Source organism: Manis javanica, chromosome 1, assembly GCF_040802235.1.
Source record: "Manis javanica isolate MJ-LG chromosome 1, MJ_LKY, whole genome shotgun sequence".
NCBI classification, from domain to species: Eukaryota; Metazoa; Chordata; class Mammalia; order Pholidota; family Manidae; genus Manis; species Manis javanica.
In genome coordinates, this window is record NC_133156.1 from 220,251,824 (window position 1) to 220,267,048 (window position 15,225).

A 15,225-nucleotide genomic window follows, 5' to 3' on the forward strand; every position below is an offset into this window, starting at 1 on the left:
CACCATCCATTTTTTAAATAATGTATCGTTGATATACAATTTTATGATGGTTTCACATGAGCAACATTGTGGTTACTACATTCACTAGTATTATCAAGTCCTTCCCAGCACCCCATTGCAGTCACTGTCCATCAGCATAGTAATACGCTGTAAAGTCAGCACTTGTCTACTCCATGCTATACTGCCTCCCCTACCTATATTGTGAGTGCTAATTATAATGACCCTTGATCCCCTTCTCCCTCTCTCCCTCCCCATCCTCCCCATCCTCTTCCCTTTGGTAATCACTAGTCCCTTCTTGGAGTCTGCTGCTGTGTTGTTCCTTTAGTTTTGCTTTGTTGTTATACTCCACAAATGAGGGAAATCATTTGGTACTTGTCTTCCTCCGCCTGGCTTATTTCACTGAGCATAATACCCTCTAGCTCCATCCATGTTGTTGCAAATGGTAGGATTTGTTTTCTTCATATGGCTGAGTAATATTCCATTGTGTAAATGTACCACATCTTCTTTATCTAATGGACATGTAGGTTGCTTCCATATCTTGGCTACTGAAAATTGTGCTTCAATAAACAAACATAGGGGTGCACATGTCTTTTTGAATCTGGGAATCTTGTTTCTTTGGGTAAATCCCTAGGAGTGGAATTCCCGGGTCAACTGGTATTTCTATTTTTAGTGTTTTGAGGAACCTCCATATGGCTTTCCACAATGGTTGAACTAATTTACATTCCCACCAGCAGTGTAGGAGGGTTCCCTTTCTCCCCATCCTCACCAGCATTTGTTGTTCCTTGTCTTTTGGATGTGGGCCATCCTAACTGGTGTGAGGTGGTATCTCATTGTGAAAACCACCATCTATTTTTGAAAGTATTTGTGAATGGAAATCTATAGCTGAAAAAAATCATCAGTGGGTATTTTATTAGGAAATTTAGCAACTCTATCCTGTCATCTAGTGGAAGGTTTATTTTAATTATCTAACATAAACAATGTTTAACTGATTAGAAAGGCAAGTATTGTGGAATGGCATATACTTAATAAATTTTGCTTTTAACAAAGAAGTAACAAGGAATCTTTATTTAAAACTTTGAATACTTAGTACTTTCAAAAGATCTTAAAAAATGCCTTTCATTCAATGTATTTCATACCAGTTACATTTTAGAGAACACGAGGACTCTTAACTGTTAAAATAAGCTTTTGTTAATTCATTTATTTAACAAACACTAAATGCATGCTATGTTGAGTAAATTTACAAGGCAATGGATATTCAAAGGTTAACAAGTCCCAATTCCCTTTTTAAAGAGTATACAATCTAGTGGTGGAGGAAGACAAACCTAAATTGTGTATGTTTTTATAATGAAAATTCAAATAGACACAAAAGTAGAGAATAGAGTTCAATTAACTCACACTCACCACCCTGACTTATATTTACCAGGATTTTGCTGCATTTATTTCATTTATTCCTTTTTCCTCTATTTTAAAGCAAAGCCCAGACATGTCATCTTATCTACATATTGGAGTATACATTTCTGAAAAATATGGTCATCTTTCTGATGTAACAGTATCATCCTAGCTAAAACCATTAGCAATGACTCCTTAATATGTAATACCCAGTCTATAATAAAAATTTCTCCAACTGTCTCAAAAACCTGTATAGTTTTTTATCAGGATCCATGCAATTCATTTGTTATCTATAACACACAAATATTATTTAAATAATATTTGTTATAAGCACTGAAAAATCTTTTAGTATTGCAGTACACTGCAAAAATATATTCATTTGAAATATGCTTGATAAGCACTGAAAAATCTTTTAGTATTGTAGTACACTACAAAAATATATTCATTTGAAACATTTCCTGTTAGTGAGGAAGGGTTAACAAATCTTTAGATTGTTAATTTCGAGATCAGCGTATAGTCTTCACCTCTCTTACTGCTTTTCTTGTGTAAGTAGCTTTCTGGGATCTGTTTCCTCAAAATAAAAGGAGTGGACTTTTGTGAAGTTAATAAATATTAAAGTATCAAAGTTTTATATTTTATACCTGATGAGCTCGACAAATCAAGTCTAAATCGTGACGATTCAGAAATTTACTGACTACATCAGCTCCAAAAGTGAAGGAAACACCACGATCATTTTCTCCCCAGCCTTGCACATCCTTATCTGGGTCAGACCACAGCAAATCACAAAGCAAACCTTTAAAGAAAAACATAGCAATGAAAAAATGAAATATTTGTAAAATAAAGTATAAATCACATTTCTTCTTCTGCCCTCTTACTCTTTAATCGATAGGAAGAACCACTTGCCCCCTATAAAATCCCAGCCTAGTGAACTCAGCCACTTTGTTAAAGCAACCACACAAATATAATCTTCCCTGGCTTCTTAAGGCAGTACTTTCCAAACATTACCATATAGGAAATATGTGTATGGCATATTCTAAGCACTTGATATATAGAAAAGGCTGTTCAGTTTATTTAGGTTATCAATTGACCCAGTAGCCATTTCCTGAATAGTTCATCCTTTCCTTACAGAACTGTAGTCTATTCAGGTAATTTATTTGTATTTATCCCTAAATCCCTAAACCAGTAACACACTACACTTTTACATAAATCTTTATTTTTCATAGGGGTAGTATCCTCATTTAATATTTTTCTTCAGGATTGTCTTGATTCCTTTCAATCCTTTGTTCTTCTACATAAAAGCTCTGTATCAGTTTGTCTAATTCCATGGACCCAACTAAGATTTCACTGGAATTGCATTCGATCTGTAAGTCAAGTTAAGGGAAGAAAGTATTCCCTACAAAGGCTTGGAAGATTTAAATAAAGTACGGAGGAACAAAATCAGATCAGATCCTTGGCTTTATTGTATTTTGGCCTTAAGAGGTCAGAAGTAAAAATATTTATTTGGGTATTTTCATCATAGTAATAGTGTAAATCTTAGGAGGGATTCAGGGCACCTTGGGAATGTAAAGTGAGAAGACCTTAAAGTCTCACGAATCAAACATTTAATAAGCAGGCAAGAAAAGGGGAATAAACAAAAATATTGAGAAGGAATGGTTGAAACAAAAGGAAGAGATTACAACAGTTGACTTCTCCTGTAATGGTTAAGAATTACCAAGAAATAGGAAATGGTTAAGATTTGAATGCAACAAGAGAAGTAGGATAAAAACCAAAAAATTTGTCACTTACAATTAGGTCATCAGACCTTAATGAAAGCAATTTCTTGATGGTTGAGGGAAAGAGAGTGGATAAAAGTCAAATTGTAGCGAGATTAAGGGGGAGTGGATGTTGAGATGGTGATACTGCTTTGCTTAAGAACTATGATGCTAAGGGAGGAGAGATCAATGCTAATGAAAGATTTTTCAGAATGAGTCAGTTTTAAGATTTTTTTGAGAATCCATCAACTTCGTAATATGGCTTATCAAAAAAAGGAGAGAACTTCATTGTGAGTCATAGTACAACTTGCCTTGCTAAGTAATTATCTAAAACACCTTGCAGAACTAGTGGCAATGTACTCTTAATTTATATCATTTCCTAAGCTGCTGCTATGATGTTTTAAGAAATCCACCAGCATACAAAATCTATTGGGATAGTTAGTCTCAATTTATAAGCTTTTCCTGATTTCTAAAGAATCACATGCTAATTCTTTTAAAAAAATACACGCATATACCTAGTGTTCCATAATGCTCATACTTTCCAGTTTGTTTTCAGGGATGAAGCATAGAGTCGAAGACCAATAGTCTATAATTTTACTGTAACAGTAGAACTAGAATGTATTGGTTGCCTTTAGAATTATTTGGGAAATATGAAAGTCTGGATGCATATAAAATCAAATAATGACAGCAATAGCACCCTGACATTTTTCAACTTTAATGGAATCAAGGTAAGAATCTCAGTTACGGTTCAACGTTTTATAATTCAATTCCTAATGAACAATTATCACAATCATTAGGCTGTTTCTTTAAAAAAAAATGTGTTAATTTATGTATTAAATTTCTAAAGATTACAGAAAATATCAAAGCTTAAAATGACCTTTTTAGCATCTCAGAAATGTCCCATTAGAATATGCTGAAAAGAGAAACCTAATGTCACCCTTGAAATTCATTTGTCTGAACTACACCATTAACAGAATCTCTAAATATGTAATGACTTGAAATATGTATTAATACTGTACCTTATTTAGAAATTAGCATTTTAAATGCCCTATTATTTAAATACTGGTTTCTGTTGAGTTTTTTACATAATTACAGTAAAAATCTGGTAAAATGCATTAATTTTCCTTTCATAATTAAAATGAGCCATGTTACACAGTAAATTATGAGGCAACTTCTTACAATACACAGCATGTCAGAGGCTTACAGCAGAAGGATCTATGTAACTGAAATGGTTGATGTTTAGTCATGAATCGCATTCTGAGTGATATTATCAGGCTTTCACTATGAGCAAAACAATCCATCACACTTGAAAACAAGCAATCAAATGTATGCTCTTAACAGCCCAATTTACAGGTTTAACTATGTCTTACTCAGGCTCTGGACTGTGAATATTTTTTAATGCCCATCTTTCAAAGAATCTTGGATCTTAAGAGTGGGAAATGAACTTTGCAACCATCTAGCTAAACCCTGCTTGATGAATTATCAATTTCCCATTACAAAATCACCAATAAACAATACTCTTATTAATCAGTAAGCTAAAAGACTTTGTCCTTATCATATATGTTTATAATATATGACAGGGTTTCTAGACACTATGACACTCTAGACTATCCTCATTTTCAAGATAGTAAGCTTGTTGAAAACTGATGAACACTCAAAGGGTGGGTCTAATTACAACAATAACAATGGGACAATTAATCCAATAATGTAAGTTTGTTTAAACAAAGTAGTCTGGTAGGAACTGAAGGAGAGCAGTTTTGCTTATGTAAATGTTTTTAATAGTGTGATAAAACTAAAAATATATTTGGGTTTTGTTCACATTCCTGGCACAGAGTTACAATCCTTGGAATTTCCTAAGTGATAGGAGTGTCTTTAGTCATTCCTAAGGAGCCCCTTTCCATCATTATGCTAAGGAGGTGACCCAGGGGCCCCTACATAGCTTTAGGATGGGGCCTAAGTCAACAGATCAAACATGTAATTAGAGGGTTAGAACTGTCAGCCCTCCCACCCTGTCCTCCTTAACCTCTGGGGGCTGAAAACGGAATTCTATGCAAACTCTTGAACAACCAAATTTGGGAACTTCTGGCTGGTGAACACATTTGATGCCAAAGGGTGTGGAAGCTGTTCACCAACCAACATCCCTCTCCCTATTGCTTGTCCTATGCACCTCTTCCATTTGGCTGCTCCTGAATTTTAATCTTTGTAATAAACTGGTGAATGTTAAGTAAAGCATCTGAAGAGGTAGTTGTGAGGAATCCGTGAATTTGTAGTTGGCCAGGTAATACTGTGGGTGTCTGAGGAACCCCACTTAATGCTGGAAACCTAACTGGGGGCAGTCTTGTGGAATAGAGCCCTTAACCTGTGAGATCTTGGCTAACTCTGGGAGTTAGTGTCACAATTGAACTGAGTTGCTGGACACCCACTAGGTGCTGGAGAATTAGTTGTAGTGTGCAAAAACATTTGGTATCAAAAGTGGTATCAGAAAATGACACAAAGACATTCGTATTTTAAGCAAAAGTTGAACTAAGAAAACAGAACGTAACTTCATTCAATTCATAGGTCTTCGTGGCATTTTATGATATGAATGCCATGATTAGTACAGGCATATCTTTTTATTGTGCTTCAGATACTGTTTTTAACAAATTGAAGGTTTATGGCAACTGTGTTTAGCAAGTCTATTAGCAATATTTTTCCAGTAATAGCATTTGCTTACTTCATGTCTCTGTGTCATGTTTTGGTACTTCTAGAAATATTTCCAAGTTTTTCATTACTATTATATTTTGTATGGTTATCTGTGATCTCTGATGTTTTAACACAATACTAATTACAGATACTGACAAATATATAATCATATTACAAGTTATTTTGGGGTGTCATAAAAGGTGTCTATATAAGATGGCAAATTTAACTAGAAAATGTTGTGTGTTCTGACTGCTCCATGGACAGGCTATTACCCTATGAGCACTAATCCCCCAATAGTCTTGGCTATTTACCCAAGAAGGCTCTCCTTGGGTCTCCCTATTCCCCAAGACACAGCAATACTGAAATCAGGCCAATTAATAACCCTATAGTGGCCTCTGTTCAAGTAAAAGAAGAGTTGCACATCTCTCACTTAAAATCAAAAGCTAGAAAAGACTCTTAGTGAGAAAGGCATGCTGAAAGCTGAAGAAAGGCTGAAAGCTAGGCCTCTTGTGCCAAGCAGTCAGCCAAGCTGTGAATGCAAAGGAAAAGTTCTTAAAGGAAATTAAGTGTTGTTCCAGTGAACAGATGATTGAGAGGAAAGTGAAACAGCCTTATTGATGATAAGAATAAAGTTTGAGTGGTCTGGTTACAAACCAGCCACAATATTCCCTTAATCCAAAACCTAATTCACAGCAAGGCCCTAACTCTTTTCAATTCTATGAAGGCTAAAAGAGGTGAGGACTGCTAAAGAAAAGATGGAATCTAGCAGAGGGTAGGTAGTTCATGGGGTTTAAGGAAAGATGCCATCTCTAACATAAAAATGTTAGGTGAAGCAGCAAGTGCTGGTGTAGAAACTGCAAAAAATTATCCAGAAAATCTGGCTAAGATAATTCATGAAGGTGGCTACACTAAACAGTAGATTTTTAATGTAGACAAAACAGCCTTCTACTGAAACAAGATGCCATGTAGGACTTTCATAGCTACAGAGAAGTCAGTTCCTGGCTTCAAAGCTTCAAAGGACAGGCTGTCTTTCTTAGGAGCTAATGCAGTTGGTCACTTTAAGATGAAGCCAATGCTCATATACCATTCTGAAAATCCTAGGACCCTTATGAATTATGCTGAATCTACTACTCTGCCTATGCTCTATAAATGGAAAACAAAGCCTGGATGACAGCACATCTGTTTACAGCATGATTTATTGAGTATTTTAAGCCTACTATTGAGACCTACTACTCAGAAAAAAGAATCTTTTCAAAATACTAAATGCTCATTGATAATGTACCCAGTCAACCAAGTGCTGATGGACATGTACAATGAGATTATTGTTTTTCTTCATGCCTGCTGCCACATCCATTCTGTAGCCCATGGATCTACTCATCACTTTGACTTTCAAGTCTTATTATTCAAGTATTACATTTCATAAGGCATAGTGATTCCTCTGATGGATGCAGACAAAGTAAACTGAAAATCTTCTGGAAAGGATTCACCATTCTAGATGCCATTAAGAACATTTATGATTTATGGGATGAGGACAAAATATCAACATTAACTGGTGTTTGGAAGAAAATGATTCCAACCGTCACAGATGACTTTGAGTGGCTCAAGAGTTTAGTGGAGGAAGTAATAGCAGATATCGTGGAAACAACAAGAGAACCAGAATTAGAAGTGGAGTCCAAAGATGTGACTGAAATGCTGTAATCTCATGAAAGAATTTCAACAGATGAGGTGTGGTTTCTTATGGATGAGCAAAGAATGTTGTTTCTGGAAATGGAATCTACTGGTGAAGATGTTGTGAAGACTGCTGAAATGACAAGAAAGAATTACATAAACTTAGTTGATAAAGCAGCAGCAGGGTTTCAAAGGACTGACTCCAATTTTGAAAGAAATTCTACTGTAGGTAAAATACTACCAAACAGCATCACAGACTATAGAGAAATTGTTCCTGAAGGGCAGAGTCCACTGATGGAGAAAATGTCATTGTCTCATTTTAAGAAATTGCCAGTCACCCCAACTTTCAGCAACCAAATGCCAGCAACCATTACCCTGATGAGTCACCAACCATCAATATCAGGGCAAGACCCTACAGCACCAAAAAAGTTACTTGCTGAAACTCAGGTGATGGTCACCATTTTTTAGCAATAAAATATTTTTATATTAAGGCATGCACATTGTTTTAAGACACACTGCCACTGTGCACTTAATAACTACATAACTTTTACATATCCACTGTAAAACCAAAAACTCATCTGAGACTCACTTTGTGATGTTTGCTTTAGTGCGGTGGTCTGGAATGGAATTCATACTAACTCTAAGATATGGCTGTGTAACACTTAGTACATACACTGGTACCCAAATACAAATAATTACCATTTAAAAGCTAGTAGAAAAGTTGGGTAAGTGGCAACTGTGCCTAGCATTGATTTATAAAATTACATTCAGCTCATTTGTTAACCAACAGAGTAATTTATCCTCAGCTAGAACTTTATTTGCTTTTGTTTTGACTTGCTTCACTTGCCTGAAAGTTATTCTGAATGTCTGAATAATTGTCTTCATTTTTTCATACAAAATTTCATACAATTTTTATAGAATTCACATCTCTAGTATATTTCTGGAATATCACCAGAATATACACACAGAAAATAACTACTAGGTAATTTTTAAAAAGGTAACTGCATCCTCAGCTAAGAAAGATTATTTTCATTAAAACACTTTTGACTAATGTTAATAGGTCTTTGAAGGATGTATTCAATATTGATGAGAACGAGGGAATTTACAAAGATAGGAAGGTAAGTGGAATCAACAGCAAGATGTTTTGTTACAATGAAGTTTGACAAAAACAAGTATTATGGTTATAAAGTTTAAAAGTTTTGCATGTTGGGGAATAATTAGTGGCAAGTGTAACATTTTATATTACTGCTGGTAATGTGTAGTTAGCTTATTGAGTATTAAAAAGCTTTTATTTACTACATAAACCAATCCTACGATTCCACTAATACAGTGGAATATGCCAATATTTTATGTAAAACAATTAATTAAACCTATGTATACACTTAACCTGTATCAGGGACATCAGTGGGTCTCATAATTCTCCGAATCTGCTCCATAGACTGCAGATCTGGTGACAATCCTATAAGTAAAAAGATGAGGCACAGTACTGACATATAAAAAATTTTCACTCAAATAAAAAAGCATTTCAAGTAGATTCAAGATGTGAAATTAAAGACACTTAGAGTGTTCCTTTTAATATTAGCTTCAATACATTACCTTTTAAAACAGAATCCCATTTGACACAATAGAACATTATGTTCTTCTCCACTCTTCCTTACCAGGGAAAAGAAGTTCCCTTTTATTTCAAAAGATTTTTTCAAGGAAAGAAATCCCACCACTCTTCTTTCTTTCCAACTATTCCCTGCCCTTCATAGGAACATACTCAATTCCAATCCTTCCAACCACTTTTGCCACTTCTTACCACCTAAACCTAAATACGTTTACTTCCAAGTTAGTGTCTCACTCTGTCCCATGAAACTGTCCTATATCCCACTCCAGCAGGCTCATTGTCTTCAAAAAAGTGTAACTGTTGGTCAGAAGTTAAACAAGAAATATATGAAACCAATATTCATATTTCATTCTGCTCCATTTCTAATTTTAGCTATACTACTCTCCAAGCTCTATAATTTCTTAAATGTTTAGTATCTATTGTAAAATATATTTCAATTAATTATGTTCTATCAGATAATAAAACATTTAGTACCTCAGGCCTAGACAAGTACACCTATTTTAGAGTTTTTACACTTTAATTCTTTTCACATACTGTTGAAAAACTGATTTTATTACAGTATTTTCATTAAATTATTTCCCTGTACAAAAAACCAATATGGTTATTAAACCACTCAAACACCTTTGCTCAGTATTCAAATCTCTGTAATCTGAACCCATTATTCCCCAACATGTACTTGACATTCTAGTTGTGCCAGTCCTTACATATTACTTAACAAGACAACATACAAGACTCTCTCAAGTCCCTTTGACTTCTCCAGTCTATTTATCTTCCAAAAGCCATAAATATTTACACAATTCTTCCTTTCCTAACTTCTCTTAATAATTACTGTTGCTACAAGTCCTTCAACATAATTAAATCCCTTTTATTACTCAATACGTTTTGAAAATAAACATTTTACCCTCAAGATAGCCAGATCATACATTATCTATTATTTCTGTGGCATACAGCCAAGTGCTAGATACATGTTAGTTTTTCAAATGAACTTTCATATATTCAAGCTATTTAACAAGGCACAGAACAGACTTACCATTCTACCAAAAAAATTATGTTTAGGACTAAAGCAGACATATTATCTAAATCCTTGGCATGTAGGAATATTAAATTCAATTATATCTGAATTCTGACAAAAGGTATTTAATACAGGCAGGAAAATAATCAAGGTTCTCTCATTTTTACTGACACGGTAATCTTTCTATCACAACTGAGGCAAAGGGAAGACATTTTTTCAAACAAAACTCTGGTTATCCTCATATATTAAATTCTTTAAAGACAAGTACCAGATTTTCATTTTCATTATGTATAAACACAAATTTCTTGTAATTAAAAGAGATACTAGCCATATTTAAACGATTTAATCACTTGAGTTTTCCCACAAGCACTGATTTGTTTTCCCACAGCATCGTAATTACAGGTTTTTTTCTACATAATGAACAATAAGAAAATCCCATAGGCAGATTTACTCGCCTACCTCCATGACAACAGAAGATCTTCTCATCCACAATGGCAGCTATAGGCAGACAGTTAAAACAATCAGTGAAGGTCTTCCACAATTTAATATTAAACCTTCGTTTACCTATCAAAAAAAAAAGCAATAAAATAAAAAAAATCTAAAACTGTTCTCATTAGTTTTCTCTCAGTCTCAGGACTATAAATGATTTCAATTTTCTTCTTTATGTTTAACACTTGGTTTTTTTCTGTCATAAATGTTACTTGTATACTTTTAAAAAGATAATATAACAAACATCCAGCACCTTCAGTTACAATTATTTCAAAGATAGTAGTGTTTGAAACAAACAGATTAAACACTTTGTCTTTTAAGATCACTATAACATTTTGAAGTAGTCTAATAGACTATTAGTTAATTTTTTCCATTCAAAATGTACACTAGTTAAATACCTAGCCAAATAAGTAAGCAGAAGTAAAAGGGGTGCCTGGAGACTGTCCATATTAACTCTAATGCATTGAGTAACAGAGCATAAACTTACTGCCAAGAAAGGAGAATTTCCAAGTGCTTAATTGGTATTCAGTTTTGAGTGAATTACAATTTGGCACTATAGCAAGTATAAACAGAGACACACACACTGTAATTTTCCTGTAGTCTAGCATAAAGAGCTATAACAGAGACAATCTGAAGTGTATATTCACCTTTTTAGAGCTATTTGATTTTTCTGAATTTGGCAGTGAGTCGCCAACAACTAACCCAGGGGAGGGATGAAGACACAAGCACTAATTTCCTATGTTTTTATGTGTAAATAACTCAAACTAGTGTTTAGAGATGCTCTCATACATTACTTTATTTGATGTCATTTCTATCCTTATGGATATTCAAGCCCATATTTCACCCTTGAAGAATATACCTCTATTTCTGATGTAGCTTTAGAGAAGTGGTTAGTCTAATAATGTACTACAATCCACTTCCTGTCAACTGGTCTGATTTAAATAACTGAAACCATACACTGCACCTCAGAAAAGAAAAATGCAATACACATCAAATGTAGAATCATTCCTATTAGAATGTAAGGTCCATGAAAAAAGAGATCATCTGTCTTGTGTATCACTGCATTCTTAATGCCTGGCATTTAAAACCTCCTCAAACATTTGCCAAGTAAATGATTACATGAATCAAGGAAACTGGAGTTTGAATAGGACTCTATCGTACCTAAGGATGGAAAAAATAAAAAATTGATTTTAATGGGGAAATTAGAACTAAAAAACAGTAAAACCAACTTGAAAATCATCACAAAATTGTAAACTGTACATTAACCAAACCTGTGTTCACTCCTATACTCTAACAAAAGCAAAAGACCAATTTCAAATGTAGTTAAATAATTTAGTAGTAGAGTAGCACTTGGAAACATACTATACACCAGCAAACTCATGATTCCTTACTGATGAAAAAGAGTACAGTAAAATACGGACACCCTATTCAGCATCCTTCTCTCGCTAGGTTTATAGGCATAGATTAGAGTTTTTGTAATAAACTTTAAAATAATTTCATAGAACTTCCCAGTATTTCTTGTAACACAAGGCCAATGAGAGTCTCTGTCACATCATAAGAATGCTGAACTAAAACCTTAATGGACACAAGAAAACCAGAGGCTACTGTCCATAGTGACCTCTATTGCACTTGAGTATTTTACTACACAAACTAATTAATTAAAAGAGGGCCTTTCAGCTGAATAAGTTGCAGTCAACCTGAAAAAGCATGACCAAAGAAATGCCAAGGAACCAATTTAATCAGTACATGTTTCCCAGTTTCAGGTTCCTCTTCCATGAGAGGCTCTCTTCTTGGGCCTATGCTTGGTAGATCATACTTTAAGAAAAACTGAATCAAAGGAACTCTCCTGAAATGGAAAATTATTAGGGAATTTTTCCATTAATAAGTTTTATTTATTACTTACATTCATCATAGAATCCATAAATGCGATTGATGCTAGCACACTCATGGTTTCCTCTTAAGAGAAAGAAGTTCTCTGGATACTTGATTTTATAAGCCAGTAGCAAACAAATGGTTTCCAAAGACTGTTTTCCTCTGTCTACATAATCTCCTAAGAAAAGATAGTTGGCTTCTGGTGGGAAACCTCCATATTCAAATAATCGCAGTAAATCTGTATACTGTCCATGAATATCTCCTAAAAATAGAAAAAGCCAGTTTTAGAAAATTTGGTTACTATGGTAAAGAGCTTCTATGAAATTATGCCCAGTGTTTACACCCTTGTGTAATCCTCCCCCCTTGAATGTGGGCTCTAGCTAGTGACTTGCTTCTACAGCAAAAGTGAGATGTGATGTCTCTTCGGAGACTAGGTTACAGAAGACAGTGACTTCCATCTTGCTTTTTCTCTCATGCTCAGTGATGAAGGCAGCCCTATGGAGCACATAAAGCAAAGAACTGAAGGAAGACTATGGCCAACAGCTCATTAGGAATGGAGGCCCTCAGCCCATCCGACCATAAGGAACTATAAAATCCTTTTACAGTTGAGCTTTGAGATGACTGTAGCCCCAGAGAACACCCTGATTGCAGCCAGAACCAGAGGACTCAGCTAAGCTGGGTCTCAATTCCTGACCCACAGAAACTGAGAGATGAGAAATTCATGTTGTTTTAAGCCACAAAGTTTTAGGATAATTTGTTATATAATAATAGATAACTAAAAAGTAATTCTTACTACCTGGTAATTTAAAAGGTCACTTTGATATATCAGAGAATGAGACAAACAGCAGGAACTTAGAAATATTTAGTATAAATTCTATTATCTTCAAATTATTTCTGTATTAAAACATTTTAAAGAGTACCTTGCTAAGATTTTGAATCATTTTAAGATGACTTGTCAGTAAATACATTTGCTTCACTTAGGTTCATAGAAGGGTTGATCATTTCCTACAAAATTCCCAACGACGACTACCTCTTACTTAAAGGTGATACTCCAATTTAATTAATTTATTCAACATTTAGTGAGCTAACATCTTTTATCTGCTAGGCACTGTAAAAAGTAGCACCAAGCACATGACTCAATAAGTCACATGAAGAATGAGAAAGTATCAAGAGAACACACAAAGGCACCTGGAGGTTACTTGGTGTGAATGTTGATCACTAAGAAACACGCAAGAGAATGAAAACTTTTGCACATAGCAAATAATCCTTAATGGTTAAGTACATAAAAGTTATAAACATTAATAGCCACTATAAAGAAAAACTATGCTATGAAACCAAAAGCCAGAATAATACATTACTTATATCACTTCCTATTGTTATGTGAACTATAGAAAAATATCTTCTGTGCAATGATTTTTTTCTGGCTATAACAATGCAGTCACTCAAAACTTGAAGTCTTAAGTTTTTGCTTTTGGCTAGAAGCTCCTGTAACACTTAAAAGAATAAATACAAACTGCAAAGTATATAACCTCCAAAATAAATTTAAATGATCACAATAAAATAGGAAGTCCATGGATATTGTCATATTGACCTCCAAAATTCTACACATGTTTTTTCTAACCAGTGTACTGGAATGTCCATTTCTCTACATCCTTGACAATACTGGATGCCAGTTTTTGACATTCTCCCCCAATCTGATTAGTTTAAGATTGTTTTTAAATTGCATTTCACTGATTACTAGTTACATGAAGATCTTATGTTTATTGGTCATTTGAATTTCTAACACCTACCTTTTCATTGTAGTTGCTATTTTTCTATTGTATTGTCATTTTCTTATTTATTTCTAAGAACTCTTTATAGTGTGAATACTATACTTTTAACTGTTGCATATAAGACAAATATTTTCTTGTCAGTAATTTGTCATTTAATGAAAGTTTCCACTTTTATAAAGTTTTATGATAAAATCTATCTTCTTTTATACAGAAATTTCAAATATTTTCTCTCAATTATCTTCAGTGTAGATAGGAGAGGATAACTAGGATTCAAAAGGGATTATTTCCAACTTTACCCACATTTACATACCACAAATTTTCAGTGGTGCTTCCAATTCCAAAAGAATAGGCTGGCTGAGAAAGATCTCCCGAGACTTGATGCATAGGCCTCGAACTTCTGCTTCAGTCATCTGCACAATCTTTCCTGGACGGCATCCTCGTACTGATAAACAATGAGTAAAATGGTCAGTTTTCTAGAATTTATACATAAAATAGTAATTCTTAAAAAAAAAGTCATGTCTGTATTATGAAGATCAGAAAAGTCACACAGGCAGCAAACATCACAAACACTGTTCTCTCCTGTGGCTAACATATGGTTATTCTATGCTCTTTGGCTTCTATCTCCACTGCTGCTGGTTCCTGAAAACACTCCTCAAGGCTATAGTCACAGAAATGCAGCCCTCTTCTTTGCTCTCCAGTGGCCAACTGGAGACCTTGAAGCCCCAGATATCTAAAAGATTTCAGGGACAGCACCTTTGAGTGTCCAGCCTACTCTCTCAGCAAAGTCTTGCATTTAGAAGAAATGCCGTAATAGCATCACTAAGAACCAGGCTATGAAGAAAGGGAGATTAAATAAAAAGTAGGGGTCAGTAGGTGATGGAGCTTCACACACTCCCTTGCAATACTATGAGCAGTCCCAACAATTTTAGCAACCACAACCTCAATTTTCTGATCACAGCAAAACAAGTAAAAAAGGTGCCA

At 34.5% G+C, this 15,225-nt stretch overlaps 1 protein-coding gene across 4 annotated transcripts in view; it reads right to left on the minus strand.

Annotated features, from left to right (window-relative positions):
- The window catches only part of PPP1CB (protein phosphatase 1 catalytic subunit beta), a 48,001-nt gene that overhangs the window by 4,826 nt on the left and 27,950 nt on the right, over positions 1-15,225 (minus strand). For all 4 annotated transcript variants that reach the window (XM_017676598.3, XM_037009414.2, XM_037009415.2 and 1 more), the window contains 5 exons: positions 14,555-14,686; positions 12,504-12,734; positions 10,571-10,675; positions 8,878-8,949; positions 2,031-2,182 (listed from right to left, as the gene is read on the minus strand). In XM_017676598.3, coding sequence (XP_017532087.1) covers positions 2,031-2,182; positions 8,878-8,949; positions 10,571-10,675; positions 12,504-12,734; positions 14,555-14,686 — 692 coding nt within the window. The remainder of the gene's footprint in view (positions 1-2,030; positions 2,183-8,877; positions 8,950-10,570; positions 10,676-12,503; positions 12,735-14,554; positions 14,687-15,225) is intronic.